The sequence below is a fragment of the Pavona decussata genome, unplaced genomic scaffold, assembly GCF_977016875.1.
Source record: "Pavona decussata unplaced genomic scaffold, jaPavDecu1.1 SCAFFOLD_112, whole genome shotgun sequence".
NCBI classification, from domain to species: domain Eukaryota; kingdom Metazoa; phylum Cnidaria; class Anthozoa; order Scleractinia; family Agariciidae; genus Pavona; species Pavona decussata.
Window position 1 is genome coordinate 1,278,955 of NW_028145526.1, and position 25,266 is coordinate 1,304,220.

A 25,266-nucleotide genomic window follows, 5' to 3' on the forward strand; every position below is an offset into this window, starting at 1 on the left:
AATTTATTCATCTTTATTTTCGGAGCATTTAGATTTCTGCAAGACAAAATAGTATTAAACATAATTCAATTAAGTTTATTATACACTTGAAAGCAATTTAATTTGTCACATACAGGCTTTATATTTTACTTAACTTTCGCCATTCCCGGTGGATAACAAAAGTTGAATAACAATTACCGGAAGTCTTTCAAGAAACTTACCACAGAAAAAGAGCTGCGGCTTCAGTTTAATTTAGAACAAAATGTGTTTCAGAAGACGATAAGGAGATACTGTTACATGTAATAATTATTCCTGTGCTTAAAACAAATAACATGTGTTCGGTGATATTGCGCTTTCAGGTTTTAACAGTCTATAACTGAATTAACAATTATTTCAAGAGCGTGCGCTGAATAGCGCCGAGTTGATTATAACTACATTACTTGCAAAAAATTTCGGACGTTTTATTTCGGACGTTTAATTTTCGGACACTTTTTCCCTCATTTCGGACAATTTTCGGACAAAAATTTCGGACACTGCGCTGAAACATGCCCACAGTAAATTTACGACTAAAAAACATGAATTAGACTGAAGCAAAATCTGTGAAAATGATAGTTTTACTGTACCTTCAAGGTTTTACAGCCGGATACACCAACGAGAAAATAACACAAACTCAATCAAACCTTTACCCCAAGCAGTGTCTCAAATACTTACCTTTCCAGTGATAAAAAGAACGACTGAGCAAAGCCGCCTAATCCGAATTCTAAACATATCATGTATATTGGCTTTGAATATGTGATGACGTCGCCCAGAAAGTACTTTTAAAGTTTTATACTATACTGTAAAAATTTCGGACGGTTTTATTTTAGGACACTATTTTTGCCCGAAATTGAAATCGTCCGAAATGTTTTGCAAGTAATGTATTCAATCTCCGTCAAACGAGTGTTTGGATTCACTCTGACGAAGGGCTAACGCTCGAGACGTCAGCACTCGAATCTCTTTACGGCGGCCAACTAAAGTTTTGAACCCTGTTGATAAACCAGACCTTCGTTTCTACTCCCCACTGACGCAGTACCACAGTTTCTTTAGAAAGTATCCATTTTATTTTATCAACGGAATTGATAAGATTAAATTGGCCACCGTAAAGAGATTCGAGTGCTGAAGTTTCGAGCGATAGCCCTTCGTCAAAACGTTTGTCCAACAAACGCGAGTGGAATAATCGCTGTATTAAAAACAGCCATGAAATGTTGCTAGATCTCATGGATTTCACTTGCAAGAACAAGATGAAGACGAATTAGCACGCAGCCCCTATTTCTCGGACATGGTGCAATAGCTGATAATCCCATACATGGCCTCTGAGCCAAATAAGAGCCACTTTGAAATCGCATTATCCATTGATCGATAGAGTTTTCGCACAACGAAGTCGATTTTATTTCACTGTGGATTTATTAAAGACAAAAATACACAAATTGTCAGCAAATCGAATTATTTCGCCTTCAGTTTCTTTGTAAATTACACTTAGGTATTCCGCGAAAGAGGCTCAGCGTTTAGGAGGCCTTAGACGGAGCCATAGAACAGGGGCACCCAACGGATCGTTTCGGTAAATTATCTGTTCGGAAGGCCCTTAATCCCCTACAATTTTCTAAAGGAATTTTCACGACGAACTTTCGTGATATGGGAAATTTAAGGCCTATTGTTTTCGGATTGATAAAAACGTTGTTTCCGGTACCGAAAAAGGTCAGCTGAGATTTTCGGAAAGGAAATAACACCTAAGGTTTTCGGGTAATGGACAAAAATGCCCTACTAATTTCGAAAAGACTTAAGTTCCCCTAGAATGACCGAACAGATAAAAATATTATAGAGCTGCCTAAAATGAACCTATAGAGGCTTTAAAGCCACTCCAGATCGCCTAAAATAACGTTTCAAAGGACCTGAGAGAAAAGTGTCGTTGGGAGCCCCTGATGGAACTGAATATGCAAGTCATATGGCGAAGCTAAATTTGCTATGAATAAATTCCTTTTGTTCTGCAATAACTGTACAAATGTCAGTAAAGCTTAAAACTAAATGCAAATTGACAACTGTCATCTCAGAATTTCATTTCATTCGAGGATGAGTGTTACTAAATAACAACTAGTGTTTTCCTGCCAAAACATTTTTTTTTTCAAGTTCAAAACTGTACAGTATAAAATCGAACCACAATAATGGCTACGTTCATTTGACTTTTTACCAGCCTGAGAACTATTGTTTTCAGTCGTTTATTTGACCGGGTCGTCGCTCAGTAACTTGACCGTAGCGCAAATGAAAAGGCATAGGAACTAAACGAGAATTTACACACATTCAGTGAGAACTGACCAATCAGAACACGTCATGATTCTGAAGCACGTGAGCGCGAGACCAGAGTGGAGTTGTTGGCTTAGGAAATTTCCCAAGATTAAGTCGAAGTTCAGAAAATGAAAATGCAACGATCTAAATACGGCACGTAAAGCCTTGTCGAGATCATCGTGAAATTAGACGTATCTTCCCCAAATCCAGAACAGAGCGTGCAGAATGGCAAAAAGAAGTTGTTCTCTTATCAGCGTACTTTGCTTCTTGCTGAGCTTCTTTTCGAAAGGTAAGTCATTACACATAAACTGACATCTGCTAAAGAGCTAACTCTACTTCTTTTCACACCTCATTGGTCGGCCTTGTTTCACACTGGTGTGAGCTGCGAGTGAGGTGAAATCTTGATTACAATCGGCAGCCGGATTGAGTACAAGTTCGTTTGGATCCGGCCATAATTTGTAGAACTGAAGAAATAAGGAAATAACCTAAATTAAAGGAGATGGGTTTGGAACATGTGCAAAAGACAATGCATAGGGAAACAACACTATTTAGCAGCAATGGTATTTAGCCGACTGATTGAATTTGCCAAAGCAATATGTTAAATGCTCGTAAAGGAACAAATATAAGCTTTTCAGAAATATAATACTTCTTCTTTCAGTTAAGTGAGGTGCTTTCAGTGATATTAATCAAATCAAATGTTAGTTATTAAGTTAGTTATGTTAGTTATTTTTAGTTATCAGAAAATTATTGAATGAGCAGAAAAGTGAACACGAACTTGTCTGAAGATTTCATTTCTTGGTGGTACCATCCTGTTTCGTTATTCAAAGTTTGGATTCATGTGTTCCTTCAGCATTCTGCTTTCGTGTCTCAGCATGGCCATGCTTTTTTCACTTTCAAACTGACGTGGTTCTTGTAATTTTAGCCGAGTCAATCATTTACTGTGTGTCTTTCGCTATGAAACTTAGGAATACCACTTCCTTTAGTTCGCGTATTTCGGTGTAAATTGTAGATTTGGAGGTCTTTTAGTCATGACACGTTGCTCACTTCAGCGACCTGTGAAATAAATATGCTTCAAAATTTTGTAAAAGACAACACATCGAAATAAGGTCTAAGCTTCTAACTTTCTTGAACGGAGGTTCATCTGAAAATTAAACGAAATTCATTACTTCTGGTCTTAGAAAAAAAAAAGACGCATGTTGCTTGTTATTTGTTAATGCTTGCCGGTGCACCTGATTGAGAACTGAAGGCTCAGTTATACCACAGTTCAGACGGTAATTCAAAAAATAGCAATCGATCAAGACCCAGTTCCATCAAAGCTGTGTCTCTTGTTCTTTGTGTGGTAAATTGCCTAGAGGATTTGATGCTATTTTTTGCCAGTTTCAATTATCTGGGATTTCAGTCATATTTGCAGGTGAAGATGGCCAGGACAGGTCCGCTTTGTACTAGAACTTCTTGTTTAGCTGAACAATGAAATGTAAGAGAGCACATTTAAAACGGTTTTGTAATCATTTCCTCTTGCTGGTCGGCTAACTCTATTTCATAACTTTACATAAATTGGGTTTTTGTGGCATTTTTTGTTTTAATTTTTCATAGGGAAGCCTATCCAGAAAAAGATCTTATATATTTCCAATGCGTTGGGCAACGACAGCTGGTCGTGTGATCAATTGAAGCCTTGTAAAACCATTTGGCGGGCTGTCACTTTGGCGTCAAGTGGGGATCAGATTTACGTGGATGGCAACAACACTGACAAAGCTCCTTACACCTGCCAATCAGGAAAACGATCAGAGCATCTAGGAATTTACATAAGCAAGAATGTGTCACTCATAGGCCATGGTCACATTCCCCCAAAGATACAATGTTTGCCCGGAAGTAGTTTTGTCATCGATGATCCTGACCATCGGATGTGGCCAATGAGCGTTACTCTTTCAGGAATTTTCTTCAAAGAGACCATCATTGAATTCTATGACTCTTCTGCTTATATTGATGGTTGTAAATTTGAAGGTAATCAAACATCTACGGAGTTCCTAGTCAGAAAAGACATGCTTTTGAACATTCAAGTAACAAATTCGAGATTTCACACAAATGGTCATCGTCCTTCAGTCGTTGTCAAGAGTTACCAGACTCAACCATTACGACCCATAATTGGTCAGGAAACTCCACCTGTTGTAAATTCCAGTATAAGTCTCAAAAATGTCTCTTTCAACGTCACATTTACAACTCCAATGAGTTTCGTTTACCTAGATTTTGAGAGGGGCCATCAGAACCTTTACATTCAGAATACAACATGTACAATACATGATGACAGTCCTGATACGTTCAGTGATTTCACTCTTCGCAGCTATAGTTTTAACATTTTATTGAAAGAAAGCAGATTCTCCAACCACCACGCACGAGTTCTAAATGTCTCTGCAGTAAGCATAACTTTGCAGATTTACAATTCGCACTTTTGGGGGCACAGAGTAAAAGGAGAAGGTGGAGTGATGTACTTAAATGTCATTCACTTTTGCAAGGTTGACATTTTTAACTCAACTTTCACAAACGCATCTTCTACACGACGGGGTGGCGCCATTAGCATTGCAGGGTCAAATACTGGAAATAATTTCAAAAGCACAAACGCTAACAATGGAAAGGCCACTTTAACTTCAATCCACATAGAAAACTCGGTATTCAAGAGCTGTTCGGCTAGACAAGGAGGTGCAATATTTCTTGGTCATTTAACAGCAAACGCAGACATTGTGGTTAAAAGGTCTAAATTCGTCGATAACTATGCGTCTAGTGGCCTGCACAGCTACAGAGGCTACGGAGGGGCCATTGGATTGTTGCTGGATCAGGCAGACTCACCAATCTATTTTCGATGTGAGAAGAATGTTAGACCAGGAGGGCAAGTGAAAGAGTACCCTTCAAACAACACTCTGATCATTGAAGAAACAACATTTGAAAGAAATGCAGGGGAATTTGGAGGAGCCATATACTTAGTCAACGGACACGCAACGCTTCGGAATTGTTCCTTTATAAACAATTTTGCATCAGCGGAAGGTGGTCATATATATGCAGACCAGGGAACGACGAGCCTTGAAATTCAAGGCAGTGTTTTTAACAAGACCATAAGGCACCTACATTTCGACGTGAAGAACTACACCACAGCCTCTTTTATCCATCTAGAGAACGCTGGAAACTTGAAGCTTTACAACACTACTCTAGACGCAAGATCTTATAGCAAAAAGATCTTTCTGATCGCTGTATATGAAGGCCGATCCATAAAGTTTGGAAATGACAACTTGACAGTGTTTCGCTGTCCAAATGGAAGTCAGTTGGATGTTCCTTTTAACTTCACAACAAATAAAAACCTTGATAACGGATGCAACTTCAATACAACCACCATCCGATATGAATGTGTGGAGTGCTCGGTACACACGTATAGTTTACAGCGTGGGACTGCGTTGGGAGGATTAGTTGTAAATCAAGACTTTCAATGTCTGCAGTGTCCCTTTGGAGCAGATTGCACCAGAAATATAAGTGCTAAACGTAACTTCTGGGGTTTCAAAAAGACGAACAATCCGCCAGCGCTAAACTTTACAATGTGTCCTCTAGGTTATTGTCGTCCTCCTGACAAAACAAACTTGCACGAGGAATACAATGGCTGTCAAGGCAACCGTTCTGGCGCAATTTGTGGGCAGTGCAAAGAAGCTTACACAGAGGTTCTTTACTCTACAAACTGCAGACCGTCACATGAATGCAAGGATTACTGGTTTTGGCCTGTAGCTTTAGCATATGTGTTTCTCATGGCGTTGTATTTTACACATAAACCTCTAGTTCTGCCGTGGATTTGTCGTCAAATATTCTGGTTCAAGGATCATCAACCTGACAATGATGAAAATTTCGACAGCGGATACTTAAAGATTATCTTCTATTTTTATCAAGCTGCAGATCTTATTCTCATTTCCAACTCGTCAAAATCTGTGATAAAAACACATCTTATCGAGCCTCTCGTGGGCATCTTCAACTTTCAACAAAAGATCTCCTCATTGGGTGGATCGCCCTGCCCTTTTTCCGGTCTCACAGTGGTGTACAAAATGCTATTTTCATCATTGCCCGTATTCGGTACACTTTTTATGATCTGTATAATTTATGCTTTACATTATGGAGTCACGAAGATCCAAGACAAGAAATCACCATCTCTAGATCCCTATTTTGGCGGTATTTTGCGGACGATGCTTCTTGGGTACAGTACCTTAGGATCTATTACGTTTAACCTGCTGCGATGTGTTCCTATTGGCTCAGAGAAACGCTTGTTTTATGATGGAAACATAGTGTGTTTTCAGTGGTGGCAATACATTTTGGTGGCCGTTATCTGCACGTTCTTGTTACCCTTTGGGTTTGTGTTACTTTGGGGTTCTTTTAAGCTGTACAGTGGAAATATTTCAATGGGGCATTTCCTTGTAGCCTGCTCTTTTCCTTTGCCATTTCTAATTTACTGGGTGTTCGTATCTTTGTTTTGCAGAGCAAATAATAAAGCCAAACAAGACTCGTGCAAACAACAGGTGCCGAAAAATTCCGTAGAGAGGGTTCTTTACGACTGTTTCAAGAAACCTGAAGATGGAAGGAAACTGTCCTTGAGCTGGGAAAGTGTTATGATCGGCCGCCGTCTGATTCTTATTACTTTAAAGGCTTTTGTTAATGACCCAATGCCTCGTCTTCTCATTATGATTTTCTTTTGTGTTTTGTTTCTTCTTCACCACGCCCTGACTCAGCCGTTTCGAGACGGTGTTGCCAACACAGTAGAAACCATTTCTTTGCTCTGTATGGTTGTCTTGGCTATTGAAAACGTGTTTTTTGCTTCTTTTCTGTCGTTGGCTGTTCCAATAGTTGACGATCATTTCAACTACTGGTTGCACACCTTCCAAGGAATGGAAGTTGTTATCCTCTGTTCTGTACCTGCCGTCTTTGGGTTTCTCCTGATAGCTGCACTTTTATCGCAAATGTGTCGGCTCATCATAACGGTCCACTGCTTTGTAAGCAACTCCTGCCGTGCTCGTTGTCGTCCCTCACAGCATTACAGCAGACTGCAGGATCTGGACAGGACAAAACCGTTGTTGGCCCCATCTTGAACTTAACTGAACCAAGAACAGCTCATGTCTGAATGCCTGTTCAGATTAATAATTTGACTTTACCAAAAATTCAAGTTCATTTGATTTAATTGAAACTGATTAGGAACTTTGATTGACATTTCCGTTTATCTTGGTTGCTTAAGCTTACAAGATTTTTTCTAGTCGGTAAAACGTCAGAAGAAAGTACCAAAGAAGGCCAACCAGATATAGCTAACCAGGAAAAGATAAGTATGCAACAACAATCGCTTGTACCCGCCAAAGAAGTGAGTAATTTTAATCCATTGTTCAGATATTGAACAATATATTAAATATGTTATTAAATGATATTGATAACTGATGTCGTTCGAATGTATCATGAATTATTGAAGATATTTTTGTTTATGCGATTTACAAAGAAGAGAAAATGTATGTTCAATTTCAGATAGAATAATCACATATTAATCAGCTTTAGGTACGATTCGTTGTGGTGATTGTTTACACGATAGAGGTTTTTGAGGAAACAATATCAAGCACCAGATCAGACAATTCTAAAAACACACATGCATACTCGCGGGCTATTCCCCGCTTTTTTCACTAAGGCATATACGAATGGCTTGCTTTGAACAATTCAGATGCAGTTAGCAACAATTTTTGTGTCTGCTGACAGAATTGTCTTTGAAGACTAAGATAGAAATGTCAACTGAAACATGCTGGCGTCAAATGTTCTGGGGATGCCAGAGACCAACGCTTGTTACGAGAATTTGATTACCCCTAAACTTCTCAAGGAGAATGGACATGGAAAATGGGCCCTTTGTGCATGCTACTGGCGCATTGAATTGTATTTAGAAATGGCCATTTTCCAGGAAACCGAACGGTCACCTTATAGAAAACTTTGTTCAAAGAACTACTGCACTTAAAATAGCACCAAATGATTTTAACAATTTTAAAATGGTTGTTCAGTTATAATTATTTTTGTTACGAAGTTGGTTGATTCTTGATCAAAACTCCTGCATGTTATGAAGTCTGAATGACTCCTGTTAAAAACATGCATACAGACAAATTGTGTCACTTGGCGTAACATGTAAAAAGGCAAAATTTGTTTCCCATAACAATGGACAGTAATCGATACCAATTTCTATTAGCAATAAAAAATAATGGAACTCTCAACTGTTGTTGTCTTCATTGATTTTCATAGATTGCTACTGGTAATCGATATCAACATTCGTTATCGATTCTTATCGATTATCGGTTATTAACTGACTACCCCTGGTAAACTATAGGTAGGCTCTCTTGGGTCATGTGACGTATGGCGTCAACGACTCAACATACTACGCACGCGTGAGGTCGGGCAATTTCCTTGTGTCCTTTTTTTTTTTTTTTGTTTTTTGCATAGATTAAGTGCAGCACTACCCACCAGCCCCACCCATCACCCGAGGCATTAGTGGGGCATTTTTCCACAATGTCGGTCCCGGGGGTCGGGAATCAGTCCACGCCGGGGCATTTGTTAGCCTGAAGATTTTCATGCCATACATGTAGCAGTCTAGTCTCCCTCCCAGTCGTTGCGTGTTTTGTCACGCAATGCTCCAGACACAGAACGGCTGTGAGGGTGATTAGTAGCAGTCTCACTTCCTTTCAATGATAAGTTAAGTTCACCAGCAAATTTAAAGACCATAAATTTGTGATTACCTACGTTTAAGGTCGGAGGACAAAACCACAGAAACGAACAGTCACTGGAACGATAATTGGTCTGAAATGACAGCCGTCTCTTCCCCCTCCCAACCAATCCCCCTCCCCCCCCCCCCCCCCTAGGGGCGCAGGGAAGAGGAGTCCGGGGACGGCTGACATTTCAGACGACATTGGTTGACACGTGACAGCAAAACAAAAGACATAATTATTAACTACTGTTTTACTACTTATCACGTGGAGTGTTATCCTTTTGCTATCCAATCAAAATTGGAAGAATTTGTCACGCCAAACCGGAAGGGTTTTTTGGTCGAGTTAAAACAGATAAGCCGGATAAACAAAGTTCACTTACCTTTAATGCGTCGTATGTGTGGTATCGTGTGATTTGAAGGAGTTTTGAGTCTGATCATTTCTCGCTTGCTGTTGACGCCTGAAAACGTTGGAAACTGGTATAGATCCATCCCTATGATGTGGTCTCGACGGGAAAGCGAAATTTGTTTTTTGTCAGCGAAGCTTGGTAAGCGTGGAAGTGATGTACTCGACCGCCGAGAAAGATGCTTTGGGACAGCTGCATAATTATGATAGAAGAGCTAACCCAAACGTTCATCAGATCCTCTGGGCCTGCTTTAGGAACTATGTAGCAAGTCAAGGCTTACCTATAGTCATTCTAGACCAAAGTATCTTTTAAAATATCTTTATTAAAGCGCGCGAAGACGTGCGGATACCCTGGGACCAAGATAGACAGATTCCCACAGGGCCTTGCAAGTAAAGTGTTGACTTCAAGTCACGCCATGTTGTGGATGGCCTTTGTCTGCAAGGACATCAGGTTTTTTGTATTAAGTTGCCTATGCAAGCCAGTTAACCAAAGTTGATTGTATGAATATAATGCGAGTCAACTACACCAACGTTGGGATAGCAGTTTCGCTTCTTGCCGTTTGTTTCATCTTTTTCAAGCTAGCCCAGCGAAGTCACCTTGTCACGTCACAGGCGAAAACGTCAGGTACAGTAAGCTTGCCATACATGTTTAAGGCTTACGTCTTGTTTTGCCAAGTAACAGTAAGCTTTTTTAACGAAACAGAATCTCTTTTAACACCTGATAAAAGCGGATCCATGTTACACGCAGTGTATTGCTACTCTTTAATTGCCATACTTAATCAATATTTTGTGCAATGTACCGAGAACTACTCGAGAGGCTAGACGCACGTGCACGTGCCAAAACGTGCCAATAGGTGACTAGCTATAGCATCATCATCCAACTGTACCAAATAATGTACGAGTAACACGCAAAAAGAGTACAGTCAAATATCCTGCGGTATATTCGTATAGTTGGTTGTTTGCATTGTACATTAGAAAACAGTTTTACTTTAGCGGTGTATTTGTACAGTAGAAAACCAGTTTCCTATTGCACCTGCGCGCTCATCGCATATAGTTTTCCTAGTTACTTTTTACAAAAGCTTTACATGGATAGTAAATCTCCTAGTTGATGTTTTGGTGTGCACTGTCACTGTATAATTATTTTAACCTGTTTATATACTTCTGCTCAGTCCCTGCGGGCTTGTCAAAAGTACAGCGCAACTAGAGACATTATGCAGCCATACCACACATCAAAACATCTAATAAGATATGTTATTTTGTTTATATGATAGATAACAAAGAAAACTGTAAGGTAAATAGCCTGCATCACTCAGTGGCAGTATTGTCTGTGCACAAATATAAACTTTTGGGTGTAAGCAGCAAGAATTACCACTTACCAAAAAAAACTAGGGTTTTTCAAATGCCACAAACTTTTGTTGCCCTTGCTGATCTAACTGTGCAGTTCCAGAAAAAATTCATACCCACCCCATGGAAGATCACTGGAAATTCCCTGGGGGATGGGGGGGGGGATCTAAAAAGTAAAAATTTTAGAAGCAAAGTATGAAGCTAAACTGGAAATTCCTGGGGGGGGGGGGGGGGTGAATGGGGGTGTAAAACAAAAACCCTTGCATGGAGGGAGTATGGATATTTTCTGGAACTGCACATTAATTATTTAAACCAGCCATTCAGAGAGAAAATTATAATTGGAAACTTTTTGATTATTTGATGCTCACATAACAGTCTGATGCATACAGGGAGAGCACCAAAAGATCACTAAAGGGAGGTACAGATACACCAATCATTTTTTGCCCAGCTAAAAGAGGTCTAAAACCTAAGGGAGAAAGCCGGAATGGCATCTGTAGGTTAAAGCTTAAATTTGCTAATTATTCAGAAAAGTATGGTCAACACACTTTTATAAGGAAAATTTGCTTAAAGCTTCAAGCATTGGAGAGAGTTGCAGCAGTAAAACATTGGCAGAATATTGCTCACAGATCAAAATTGTGGAATTGAGTACTCTTTCAAATTGAGTTTGCCCATCCTGTGGAACACAAGCTTTTGAATTTTTCAAGGAGTCCTTGACCTAAAATACCAGTAGGCTACAAGGGAAATTCTGTAATAACAAAACAATTGAATTGATAATTATCTGGACCAACCACACCAAGTACAAGGGATATAGAACACAAAGCATTGGATAGAATCTAGAAATTATTCCACTAAACTTGCAGACGATTTGTTTGGTTAACTGAATCTGAGAGAACTGAAATTTATGATTATAAATCCAAGTAGCCTTATTGATTCACACTGTTCTTTTCATAGCAAAACAAAGTTTCTTTATTTTAAATGTTTGGCAAAAGAACAAGTTATGTATCGCAAACTTGACCATGAATCAACCCGCACAGGTGACTAGAGCTCATGGAATTTTTCTTTAAAATAATTTTGCGCCATTCACAATGTGGCTGATTACAAATGCAAGGACAGATGTGAAACAAATTGCGTAATACTGAGAGAATACAGAAAAGAGTAATGAAAAAATACATTAAAGTAAAGTAATTATTATTATTATCGTTGTATCTTTTCTGTTTTCTCTCAGTATTATACAATTTGTTTCACATCTGTTCTTGTAATCAGCCACATTTTTCAATAATATCATTGTTTTGTATTCCCTTCAGTATTATGTAACATGTAATAGCTACATAATGTTCATTATTGTACTTTTCTACCGCTTGTTGTATACATAATTATATTTTCACAACTTAATTGTAACATCCCGAAACTGATGATTGATACGGTTGTATTCGAAACTTAATTATTGTCTTTCAGATTCTAAAGTGTGTGTATTTTTCTTAAATGTTTAATATCTCTCACACTATTTAGAAATTTCGGTAATATTAAATAATGATTTGTATGAATTCTTCTGCACTAGGATCATCATTCAGCACCATAACAAGTAGTGTGGCTGATACACGACTTAAGAAGGCACAAGAGACTATAGATTCCCTTAAAAGAGAACTTTCAGAAGCCAGGAGAGCTGAAGTGAAAACTAACAGGATGGAATTAGACAAGAGAAAGTGAGAATATTGTGTTCTTCTTGTGCACTTAGATATTAACATTAAAGTTGCATTTATTTAAAAAATATCACTATGCAAAGAATTCTCAAGGTTGCTACAGTCAAGGGAAAAGTCAGTCAAAAGTAGTTTTTTTTCCATGTTGAGAGAAATGTTAAGAATTTTGCAACAAGGCAGGGAATTTTTCAGAGTTAAGGCCTATTTAAACGGTTTCAACATTTGCTTCAACATGCCTTCAACACATTTGTTGAACCAAATGTCGGAGGTATTTGATACAGGTGGTTCAAAAATGTTGAAAGCATGTTGAAAGTGTGTTGAATCAAATTTTTTAACTGGTTTAAACTTTTATTCAACATCAATTCAATGTTTTCTTTGATCTTGAAAATGTTCAATGGCATTGAAACCATGTGATTACTCCGTTCATCCAACATTTGCCCAACATCCGTTCAACTTTTGTTGAACGAATGTGGGGAAAATGTTGCAAACGGTTAAACAGGCCTTTAGTGACAAGTTGGGGATTTTATTTTGTTTTTGTTTTATAACTAATTTTTCTCTTCTAATGGGCATGTAATTTAGTTTTAAAAAATCTCTTACAATCCTTTTAGCTTTTACAACTTACTGCTTGGTTGAAGATAAATTTGGCTTTTGCTAAGTAAAAAGTCGGGAATTTGTTTTAATCCTCAGATTGCTAGTAACGTAGTCTGTATTTTCTACAACACATTCAATGTGTTGATATAAATAATTATAAACTTACTAAATGAGAATTTTCTTAATATTATACAATCAACCCTTGTAAAATTCCCAGCTCGTTTTTGTCATTATTTTCTAATTTTGTTGTTAATAATCAGTTTGTAAGTAATCAAACAAACACGAGGATGCATGTTTCATCCAATTTCCAAACATCGAGAAGTGGGTTGAGAAATAAGGAGTAGCCAAGTTTTTTTAACCAACTTTAAAGTGTTTGGAAATAGGATGAAACACTCTTCCTTGTGTTTGATATAGCTTCTCAAACCAATTCTCAAGGAGAAATTCTAAGAAAACGTTCACCAAATTTTATGATAATTAAGATCACATTTCCAAACCTCCTTCAAGGTGGTGATTTATTAACGAGTTTGAGAAGTAGTTGACTGTATGAACACTATATTGTAATTTATTTAAATCAATTTCATTTGATGTTTTTGAGTTGGTGCAAAATTCCTCACTTTCACCAATTTGTGTCTTTAGATTTTCTGGTCACAAACTTGTTCACTTGGATCTTAAGGGGGCCCCAACAAAAATGGACTATCTGATAAAGGTATGAGTAACACACCAAAATAAGGTTGCGTTCGATTGACCTTATTCCGGAATAAGAATAAGCGGAATAGCCATTAAATTTCTCTTTTTAAGAAATTTGGGGGGCCAATGCAGATTATGCTGCAGACTATCGCTGACACATGAGAATTTAAGAGCTGTCTCATACTCCAGTGACTCCTAAAACCTTTTTACGAGGGATTACTTGTCATCATTGTACGTATTCCTATTCTGGAATAGGGTCAATCGAACATACCCTAAATGTTCGTTCGTGGTGCATTGCATGTACATGTACCTTGTGCAGTGTTCCAGACAACTTTCAGTGTCCGGGTATCAAATGAATGAAGAATTTTGACGGGTCAGTCGCTCAGGTTCTCTCCAAATCTTCTTAAGTTTACCAGTCATTTTGCCAGGTCAAGAAGCCAGCTTTTTTTTTTTTTTTTATGTGAGACCCTTTTCTTATCTGGAACACTGCAACTTGTGGAGTAGTTAATGTGCCAAACTACAAGAAGGAGGACAGTGATGCATGCTGTGGTTGCAGCTAACTTATCTTAAGGTGTCGTCATACTCAACATGTCAAACTATTAATTTAAAAGATTTACAAGTGTGTGCTGGTACATACAAGTTGGGCTGTGTGAATGTGGGACCATACAGTTGGCAAACATGTTGACAAACTGTTGGGCAAACTTGAGGTGCGTGGCCAAAAAAGTAAAGGAAAGTATGACACTGACACTGTAATGGGAGTTTCAAGGGGGCAGGGGGTCTTAGAGAAGATCCCTTCTATGGTGAAGATACGGATATTTTCTGGTGTTACACAACGTGTAAAAAGGAAAACAAAATAGCTTGAAGAAAAGTGATTTTGAAGCCAAAAGAAAATCTGAGGCTGTATATAAGAAAAGCAATGACAGTACTTGTATGTTTGGATAAAGAAAAATCTGGAAATTAAAGATAAAATACAAACAAGGCAGGGCAAGAACAACACCTCAGCTTTCAGGTGCATTGATTTGTCCCGAGTGAGTTGAGAAATTTTGGAGTAGTTGCAATTGGTTGTGTTACAATTGTGCATTAGGGTGGTGATTTTAATCATTGTGTAAACTGTAGGTGTTGAATTAAGAATCATTCCTATCATTTATTCTGTCCAATATGTCTGCCAAACTTTTCCCATAGATCCTACCTCACTTTGCCAAATGGGGGGCAACTGGATTATTGGTGGAATATGAGGATGTGTTTCCATACAAGGAAAGATATAAAGTTTTACGGGCCAAAAATTCATACAGGTAAGTGTCAAGACATTAAAACTTACAGTGTACGTACAGTGCAGTTTTACACACCTGCAGCTACTACAGGCTAAGAGGAAGCAATTAGTGCACAGGTTGTGAGAAAAATAAAGGAAATGATTACCATGTAAAAATGAAATGTCTTGACTTTTAAACAAATTCTCCCAATGTATAAAGTACCATAAAAAATCTATGAAGAATGGTGTGGAGAATATAATCTGCATCATACACATACATGTAAGCATGTTGATGCGGGGGCTGGTAGGGACAACTTTCAAGGTACATGTATAAGAAAAATCTGACTTCTTTGCTTAATTCTGCAAGTAATGTATGTAATCTTAATAATTAATTTTACGGTATAATTGCAATTCACAGTGAAGAGGAAATCAAGCATTTTCTAGAAGCTGCCAGCAAAAATGAGCTGTTGATTATTCCACTTGTGCAGACATTTGGCCATCTAGAGGTAATTACATGTAACTGATTTTGGGCCAAAACTTAGGCCACTTGACAGAATAAACAGTCTTGGGGAGTGTATAATTATTTAAGCTCATCCTTTTAATATTATGATATTTCTGTTTTCTCCTGTGAAGTTTGTCCTGAAACACAAGGAATTCGCTCATCTTCGGGAAACAGAACACTTCACAAATTCATTGTGCCCAAATAATAAAGGTGAGCTGTACCAACATTGTAAAATTTTGTTCTAGAACATACTGTCCTATTTTTTTAGTCTGAAACTCCCCACCTTCTGTTAAGCTTTGTACTAAGTCTTTCATTTACAGTTTTGGCTCACTTTCTAACAACAGAGTTCCTACCAGGATTTTGCCTTGGGGGTCCCAGGGCCCTCCTGCAGGAACTTAAGAGGGTCAAAGTTAATATTGAGATTTGCCATGTTGTTTTTGAAAACGAAGCAAAAACCAAAAAGTACGAATGACATGAGCCCAGAATCCACATGGTCAGTTATATGATCGAAGATGGTGGCCGAAATCGTTCTGAAGGAGCTAAGTTTGACCTATGTGGAACCAACAGAGATTAAACTGTTTGAAGGCTTTAAAATGGTACTTGTGATACCCTGTCAAATCATTTAATTGTACTTATTTCAAAGCAGAAAAAACTGATTGAAGTATTTAATTGTGAATTGAAAAATTCCTCGCTAACTTCTATAAGTCCATTTTGTTTGTAGCAGCTGATCTGAACTTGTGCGCCATCAAGGGTACATTTACTTGGCTTTTAATGCGCCATTTCAACAAAAAAAATTGCGGGAATCCTGCAAAGCAGCAGCCTGGTAATAACACTGTAACAATGGATATTTTCTAGAATTGCACATTTCAGGTTAATCGTTTGAGGTTATTATTTTTTAAAATTGAATAGATTGTACTATTAATTAAAATTAATAGTAAACTGAATCAACAGCTCAGTCCATGGGCAATCTACACAACCATAAACTAGGTTTCAAAGCATGAAGCTGTTAGATTATTAAATGAATGCTTTGCCCCACCTTGTATGGGATATGTAGAAAGAACCAATTCAGGTCATGAAGCTACTATAAAAACCAAAGTAATTACAGCTGTACTCTGGCCAATTACAACGGACATAAACAGTGCACTGAACCAATCAAATCATGAAGCAAATACATGTAACCAGCCTGCACTGTCCAATAACTTAGACATGACACTTACACTGTCCAATTAATGTTCAAATTGGTGCTGCTGTTACCAAACAAATGTGAGAATGTTTGTAATCCTGCTCATGATAGAACATTTCACATGCTGGAAGACAAACTGTAGAGGGTTAATTGAAGGTACATAATATTTGATATGCATGTATTGGAATACCCTTACAAGGTTTGCTGATATTTTTACTTTGCAGAATCTGTTCCCATGGTGGTAGAACTTATTGACCAGGTTTTGGCTCTCCATCCTGATACCAAGTGGTTTCACATTGGAGGAGATGAGGTAACAGACTGAGTAATATTCTTAAAGTGTGGTTACGAAACATATCCATGCATACCCACCACAAGGAGAGCTATGGGACATTCTAACTTGGGGGAGGGGGTGTCAAAAGCCAAAAGTATGAAACTAATGGTATGTAGACCTAAAGCTAAACTGGTATTCCCAGAGTGAATTTTGGGCTTGGGGTGTCAAGTCAAAAAGCTCCTCTGTGGGGAAGTATGGAAACCCATATTTTGAAGAACAACCCAATGAGCTCTTTAGGCCTGATAGCTAGAATAATATGTGCCTGCCCCCATGTCCAATAATTATACAGCATCTGAGTCCAGTTGTTAATAGGTATAGTCAGATGGACTAAGCAGAAGTCTAGTCGTAACTACTTAACCGGAAGTCAACCAATAAAGTATGCCTTAAATTGTTCTTTTATCTTCTTGGGCTACTGTTCCATGCAGCTCCAATAGACAACATTTTCTCCTCCTCATGACCAATTGATGCTTGTAAGTCCAATGGACAACATTACTTCCCTCCCTAGTAGCTTACATTCATTTGGTTATATTTTAAGTCTCTCATGACTAGACGTCAAGCAAGTCCAATCGTCTTCAGTGGTGGGGGGGGGGGGGGGATGTTTTCTTGAATAAGACTGTGAAAAATGGGTGTTCTGGCAGCATATTCAAACTTGAAAACCTAATTATGCCTCCATGGGATGGCTACACACCCTTTCAGATGAAGGGGATTAATTTAGGGCTGATGTGATACTCATTGCTATATTAATTTTTGTGATCTCACATCACAGGTATGGAATCTGAAGACCTGCTCAGTCTGTATGAAGGACGAACGCAACGCATCACAACTGTTTGTGCATCACATGACCCCAATTCTAAAGCACTTAAAAACTAAGGACGTGACTCCAATAATGTGGGATGATATGATGAGGATGTGGCCAGTGAAGAACTTAAAAGGTAGGGCTACATAATGGTTGGTATGTAATAGTGGAAGCTAGGCCAGGTGGATCCTGGAAATTCAGAAACAGGGAGCTGTGGCACTTGCACCTTGAACAGTGTTGGAATACATGTTCCCCTGAATACTGATGGTGTGATGACCAAGGCTCTCAGGGCAATTTGTTATTCTTTATGTGAGTTTATAAGTATTTTCACATCTTATATGTGAAATACTTAAATTATGTACTGATGAATGTCTTCATCAGCCTACAAAACAGTACTTAGCAGGCACTGATTGATCAAAAAAAGATTACAGAAGAAATAACAAGAAAAATTATAGTCAGAGCAAGTGGATATTGAGTGAACAGTGATCTGTTGGTAATCTGTCAGTAAATTGTTGGCTGACAGTCTACGGACAGTCACCCGACAGATTAGCGGGGAAGCTGTTCTTCAATTTTACCGAAATAAGTAAGTCTATTACAAGCATGCAAACATGAAACCCAAAACAGTCAATGTGGTCTCTGTACTCTAGCTGTTTTAAGAGAACAGCAACTTTAGTTCTCAGGGAGGTCTCAGCATCCAGGATGAGCTGTGCTCCTTATTCCAAGAAAAGAATTCTTCACCTCAACTTGTTGGCAAGTATATTGGGTTATCTGAGGGTATACATGTAATATGCATATCAGTTTGTCTATATTGGACATCCCTCTAACAATGGTTAAAATATTAATAATCTGCTCATCACATCTCTTGTGGCACTTTATACACAATCATGAGAACAAGATTGGTTATTACCAGTTTGCTGATGACTCTTCGTTGCATGTCATTTTGTGTGACAGAGCTTGGCAGTCTTGTAGAACCCATGGTGTGGGCTTACAGATCAGATCTTACTGGCTACTTTCCACCAGGTAAAGTATTTGGTGTAGTTGTTAGTTTTATTAATTTTGGTTTTATTTTTATATTTTTTTTCAAAATTGTTAGGCTAGATTTTATCAACCTTAGCTTCTTCAAACATTTAAAAGAGTAGTTTGTTGACTACATTATTCCATGAGTGCGCACTGGATATGAGATGATAGATAGCCAACGAGGCGCATGGCACCGAGTTAGCTATCATCATCTCATATCCAACAAGCATGAGTGGAACAATTTTTTTATTAAAAACAATCAAGAAATATTGCTAGATCTTGTCCATTATGCTCTGAAAGAACAACCAGAAGACAATTTAATGGTTGATATTTCTTGGGCATGGTATAATGGCTCATATACCATGGCCACTAAGAAAATCAAATCCCTGAAAAAAATTATACAATGATCCAGTTTTTAATAATTAGAAATATTTCCTCTGTTATTTTGATAGGGACCTTGAATCCATCATTCAATCCAGTTTTGAGTAAAGAAAAGAACTTGGCTATTTTTTTCTGGGCCAAGCACTTGGCCAATAGTAATATTCTTATCTGGTTGTTAATATTATTCATTGTAACTTAGGCATGTGGCAGAGATATGGAGAAGCATTTAAGAAGATTTGGGCTGCAAGTGCATTTAAAGGTAAGATGATGTTACTAAGAGCTTGTGGGTCAATAACACTGCTCAACATGCACAAGGCAAACCAAATAATTATTGTTATCAAGTAAACTGAAAATAACAAAGTCCAGAGCTGCGATTTCATGTGATGGTTGTTTCTTCATACATATAATTGGTTGTCTCTTCAGGAGCCACTTTTCCATGGAGTAACTTTGTTCCAGTTGGTTTCCACATGCAGAACAATCTAAACTGGTTGGACATCATCAGCAAGTTACCAGGCTCTCTGGAAATGAACGGCATTGCACTGACAGGCTGGAGCAGGTAGCAAAATATTTATAACTCCCTTCAAACCTTTGCCTCTAAGCCTCTTTTGTGTCATTTGAAGAAAAGCTACTAAGGAGTACTTTTCCATAAATATGCTCCGTGTACATGTACAACATTTACCAGTCCCCCACCCCCCTCTTCGTGGGCGTGTTTCTCCCTTATATAAGCATTATAGGTATGGTTTTTATGCGTTTAAGTCAGAAAATAGGTATAGATTTCTAACCATTTCGGTTTAAAGTTCGTAAAACGGGTGTTGAAAAGTTACATATTTTGGTCTGAAATAGGGCTAGTGTTTGTCTCCACCGAAAGTTCCTAGGAGTCCCCCTACCCCCACCCCCAATTTCGGTAAGTGACATTGTATCTACACTATACCTTTACCTTCGGCCAATGTTTTCCTCATTTAACCTCATTAGGTATGATCACTATGGTACTCTGTGTGAACTGTTGCCGGCTGCTCTGCCATCGTTGGCTTACTGCTTACAGGCGTTACGTCACGGTAAGGTTTCTTTACTAGAGGTAGATTGTTTGCCCTACGGGACTGGAGCGAGCGAAAAACCACACTTTGGGAGAGGCGGAAGAAAGAAAAAAAAAACCTCAGTCAGCAGGTTCATTGATTAAGAAATCTAGCTGGCTCTTTTGGACTGTGCACCTTTAAAATTAGCCTCAAGTATTTGCGTTCTGTTGAAATTTCAGCCAGTGGTAGGGTCTCTTTCAGATGGTGAAATTCGCCGGTAGCCGGCTCTTAGCAACAACCCTGTAAATGTTACTTATATTGCTGTAATCCATGTTTTTACACTTGCGATCTTAAAATTCCCAATGCCTACCCAATTGAGCTTTAAAAAGTTATTGTATCCATTTTTGTGTTCCCTCTCCATTCAGGATACATGGACGAGGAACTAAGAAAATCAACAGCTGAGGAACTGGGACTACCTGAGACGTTTCCTCTTAACGTTGGTAGATTTAATGAGAAGTAAGTTACGTATTGAAAGAGATAGCGATCTTGCCCCTTTAAAGTAAACAAAGTGCAAAGGGTCAAGGACAATCAAAAGAGTATTTGATGACTCTAAAAGTTTCCCCGAGCTTAATTTCTGTGAAGTGGTAAAATGTATTTTTGTATATCCATCTGGATTTTGGAAACGAGCCCGCCCAAGTCATACTTATTGAGGGTGCGTCAGGGTGAGAATAGTTTTTCGTTTCCATTTCCTCACTGTCTCCAGACGTTTTAGTTCGAAGACCATGCACGGACCAACAAAAAAAAAACCCGATCGTGTCGTGGTCTAATGAAAGCATTGCGAAGTTTCTTTGGGATATTTGACACTGAGCTCCAGTTTAAGAAGTTTCCTGTTAGATGTTTAACTGACTTTACTGTGTGTTCAGGTATCACCCACCGGATGGCAGTTTTCCTGGTCATGAAATTTTCAAACTTGTTGGCGAGATGGAGAAAGCTATGTACGATGAGCGTGGTGTTCACAACATGTAAGTTGAACAACGAGTAGCCTCTTCCAGGCTCTGCGTTAGCATAGTAAAGCGGAAGCGGAAAAAGGGTCGTTACATATACATTAATGCTTAAAGGCCCTCTTTCCTCCCTTTTCCCGCCCCAGTCTTCACGTGTTTTTCCTTTCGCTCTCCCCGGCTTACGTCGCTTAAATAACCGAGAGCCTGGAACAGGCCAAACAAAGAAGAAAGTGTTGAGTAACGTTTTGTGTGGCGCATGCCACAGCATAGCTTGATTCAGTATTGGTTACGAGAATAAGTACTTGTAAGCTTAGAAGAACTGGTCCGGTTGTTTAAAGCCAATTAATCTAACCCAGTCTCCGTGCGTAGTACTTTTCTTATAAATTACTTGGGAGAACTGAAGTTATTAAAATTCACCTTAGTGATCATATCCATAATTCTCATGACCTTAGGGGTTGAATAAGCATTGATATTACAAGGAGAAATTGTTAGGGCTTAAAGGGTTAAGATTTTTCCAAACGGTTTTTTCCTTTCAGTTTTGAATTTGACCTTTTTTACCCTTAATTTAAAATTAGCCTTTGAAAGCATTTTCAACGCGGAGATAAAAACTGCGGTTTCGTTAATCTTGGATTAGCGTTGACCGCTTTCGAACAACCGGGCTTTGAATGTCCTGTTCGAGAGGAAACTTAAAGAGGCTCGTTAATAGCCTGCGAGCAAGCTCTCTGTTAGGTCAGCCGCGAAAGGATTATAGGCGAGCGAAGCGAGCCGCGAGAGGATCACCTATAATCCTTTCGCAGCTGACCTTACAGAGAGTTTGCTCGCAGGCTAGCTCGTTAAAGACTTTATAGTTCCCTCCAGTCGAGATTAGTGACAAAATAATTGACGTAACCATGTTAAGATGACCAAACTGTAACTGTGGGTTGAGGGAAATTTCCTTTGATGGATAATGATTAACGAAACCTGACTGTTGAGAAAGAATTATCGTCAGCGCTCGCAAGATTTCTTCAAGAATCATAAACTCAGTAAAAGTATAGAACTGTTCCGGTACAGCAGTTTAATATTCTTGAGAAGAAGTTGAGTACCGGAAGATCAAAAAAGTGTATTATCTTGTCCTTTTTGTTTGTATATTACAGTGAGCAAGGCTGGATATTGGATCGTCAAACTGAAAGCAAGTTTTTGAGTTATTATCAGATGGAAAGTGCCTATAACAAGACTGTTCAGTAAGGACTCGCATTGTTTTTATACTTTTCGGTTGATTTGTTTGTTTTTAACCTTACCTCTTGTAATGTGTGTTTCTGTCAATGAAATCCGTAGAACGTGTGATCATTCTAATGAAAGCTTCCAATTAATCTTTTCTCCGATCTTGTTTATGATTCTTTACAACGTAGTTTTTAGTACGATTCAACTAGCCTCCCACGCAGTCTTTTTTAGGGGAGTTGGGAGGGCAATACGAACACACCCCCCTCCCCCCCCCAAAAAAAAATGTCTGCCTGAGAGGCTACTATTCAACTGCATAGCCTTCAATTAAATGATGCTGTCACACCATAGAATTTCATTCACCGACTCAAAAGGTTAAAGTTCCTTGTACACCATGTCTATTAGTCCCCTCCCAATGCCGCCTGTCCAATTAGCCCCTTGTTTGGGGGTGAGATCTTTTAATTAACAATACCTTCTTCCCCTTCTTTATTAAGTTCTTTCCACTCCCTTCCCATGTTAGAGGACACAAAAGAATACTTGTATTTTTTATACACAAACCATTACTGCGATGGTTTTTGACAATATTTTGTAATAGCTAATGTTAAGTTTTGTTCAAACCTCATGATTTGAAAAAAGCCTTCCTCTCTAATAAGCCAGCCCTACCCTACTCCACCCCACCCCCTCCCTTTTTGAGGCCTGAAAATAATACCGTAATAAACAACGCCACAGAAAAATGTGTATTCTTGTTTTAAAACATTTTACAACTGAATGACATTCAAGACGTTGCCATTTTTAATTCAAGCGCTTAATTGTTTTCGTTTTCTGTCATTTTCAGTGGGTTAAAAATTCTGGCAACGTTGCAGAAGGAAGCGGAAACAGTGTTATCACCGGTGTACGATGACTTTGTGGTGAAGGAATGGGTGAAGGATAAAATAGACGGCAGCATTCACCATTTAAACGGCAAGAAAAAAAGTCTGGAAGAACTAAGAAAAGTTGCTGCTGCTAGTGAATAAAAAAGGGGATGTATTTAAAAGAAAGAGAAAATAGTCTATAACGTTGATCAGGTAAATCGTGGTTTCAAAAATGGCAACGTTTGATGAGGGTGTATCTTTATTTAAGAAATGGCAAAGCCAAAGAAGTTAAGACTTATCAGATATTAAATAGAAAAACGTTGATTCCAAAAAGAGAATGTTAGAAAACAGGAGTGCCCAGACATGTAGCCGAAGTTTGCAATCATGGGCTCGTAGTGACGTAATGTTTAAAACACAAACAGCAGTGTTTTATTGGGATTTAAAACCGCGAGGCGCAGCCGAGTGGTTTTAGACCCGACCTGCTGCGAGTTTTTTGAACGGCTTGAAAAACATTCCTGGAAAAGCGTATGTCAAGAGAGTTCATAACAATGATGCTTTTGTGAACGTTGGTATAAGAGAAAAACATTAAACACCCCAAACTAATAAGGAGGCGGTTTTATCGGGTTTTCAAACCACTGCACGTGATGTTGTATCGACCATTTGATAGGTCAATGGGCTTTTGAATTATTAATGAGTTTTTGAAGGAAATAGGCATCGTGTTGTTGTTCTTAGTCAGGTGAATAAAAGATAGACGTATTTTTCAATCAGTGGCATAGGAAAAGAGGAAAAGAAATCCGAGGCTTCCCAACAGGGGTCGAACTTATAACCTTCCGGGTATGCCTGTGTCGCTGACTGAAAATACAGCCATCTTTTATTCACCAGGCTTAAAACATAACATCAGACTTCTTTCAATACGCATATCCACTCATCGACATTCAAATCCTAGCAGTATGTAGGATGTTTGTCACATGAACCTAGTTTAATGGCCTTAGCTCCCACCAGTCTCTTATAGCTCAGTGGTAAAGCATCCGAAAGGCCATAGGTTCGACTCCGGATGAGTGAGAGAACTTGGATTTTCTTTTTTCTGAGTATGCATGTGTCATGACTGAAAAATACATCTATCATGGAATCGTGTTGGAAAAATCCCCCTTTCACCCCTATTCCCTGTTTCGGTAGAACGCGGTTCGTACACTGTATACGTTTCCAACGTTGGTTTGCGCTTGTAATGTAACATGGAATTTTGTTGCCTTGCTATTGGTGCTTGCTAGAATTAGATCTGAATGCCAGTAGTACCTGTCAGTGTGACCTCGGCGATTTTTTATCCTTTTGTTCTCCGTGCTGTTTTCTATCATTCTTGTTACTCGTGCTGTTCCTATAAGGAACAGTTAAAGGGGAAATATCACGCAAATTTGCTGTCATTTCAAAGCCCAAAAACGTTTGTCTGTCAGCAGAAACAAAGAAATAATTGTCATGTTTGTTATAAATTATCACCCCAGTGCAATAAAACTATCCATTAGTGCCTCTGGCCGGAAAAAGAGAAGGCCGGTATGGATTGAAACTTGAAAAATGTTAGGGTATAATGATTTTCAAGTTCTCGCATTTTTGTTTCCAAAATGCGCTAGAACAGATCACGAGTTGTTCCTTTCAAGAATTGAGTTGATTTCTTTAACATTCTAGAATTATTTGACAGCTGATTGAAGGTCTTATTTCTTCATTTTTAACAAAAGACACCAAAAACCCCATGATACTTCCCCTCTAAGGGAGTTTGACATGTAATGCAAGTTCTCGGCCTGCACTCGTCGTGGCATCTCAACGTTAAGTTTAAACAACAGGTTTATTTATGGAGACGGGTATTATGCTCGTCTTGCAGTTTTACATTACATCTGTCAGCCCATATATGCGTTGTCCGGTGGTTGTCAGTTTAGTTTAGTGAGCTGTATAGATTTTATGCTGTCTTTTAGCTTTGTAAAGAATGAGGTGTTT

At 38.6% G+C, this 25,266-nt stretch overlaps 2 protein-coding genes across 2 annotated transcripts; both read left to right on the plus strand.

Annotated features, from left to right (window-relative positions):
- Positions 1 to 1,822: 1,822 nt before the first annotated feature.
- LOC146470719 (uncharacterized) lies at positions 1,823 to 8,276 on the plus strand. The gene is made up of 2 exons (XM_085121685.1): positions 1,823 to 2,587; positions 3,892 to 8,276. The coding sequence occupies exons 1-2, from the start codon at positions 2,524 to 2,526 to the stop codon at positions 7,404 to 7,406; spliced, it is 3,579 nt and encodes a 1,192-aa protein (XP_084977811.1). The 5' UTR covers positions 1,823 to 2,523; the 3' UTR covers positions 7,407 to 8,276.
- Positions 8,277 to 9,829: 1,553 nt separating this feature from the next.
- On the plus strand, positions 9,830 to 23,577 carry LOC146470720 (hexosaminidase D-like). The gene is made up of 16 exons (XM_085121686.1): positions 9,830 to 10,068; positions 12,346 to 12,490; positions 13,712 to 13,781; positions 14,945 to 15,054; positions 15,430 to 15,517; positions 15,645 to 15,723; positions 16,921 to 17,006; positions 17,794 to 17,959; positions 18,775 to 18,843; positions 19,421 to 19,480; positions 19,645 to 19,777; positions 20,194 to 20,276; positions 20,660 to 20,750; positions 21,158 to 21,256; positions 22,369 to 22,455; positions 23,268 to 23,577. The coding sequence occupies exons 1-16, from the start codon at positions 9,945 to 9,947 to the stop codon at positions 23,443 to 23,445; spliced, it is 1,668 nt and encodes a 555-aa protein (XP_084977812.1). The 5' UTR covers positions 9,830 to 9,944; the 3' UTR covers positions 23,446 to 23,577.
- Positions 23,578 to 25,266: the final 1,689 nt, after the last annotated feature.

Excerpts from the sequence above, each read along its gene's own strand:
- LOC146470719 (XM_085121685.1), top strand. The coding sequence starts at position 2,524 with ATGGCAAAAAGAAGTTGTTCTCTTATCAGCGTACTTTGCTTCTTGCTG. Across the intron at positions 2,588-3,891 it reads GCTGAGCTTCTTTTCGAAAG|GGAAGCCTATCCAGAAAAAG; the intron begins GTAAGTCATTAC and ends AATTTTTCATAG.
- LOC146470720 (XM_085121686.1), top strand. The coding sequence starts at position 9,945 with ATGAATATAATGCGAGTCAACTACACCAACGTTGGGATAGCAGTTTCG. Across the intron at positions 15,518-15,644 it reads AGACATTTGGCCATCTAGAG|TTTGTCCTGAAACACAAGGA; the intron begins GTAATTACATGT and ends TCTCCTGTGAAG. Across the intron at positions 19,481-19,644 it reads GGCTGCAAGTGCATTTAAAG|GAGCCACTTTTCCATGGAGT; the intron begins GTAAGATGATGT and ends TTGTCTCTTCAG.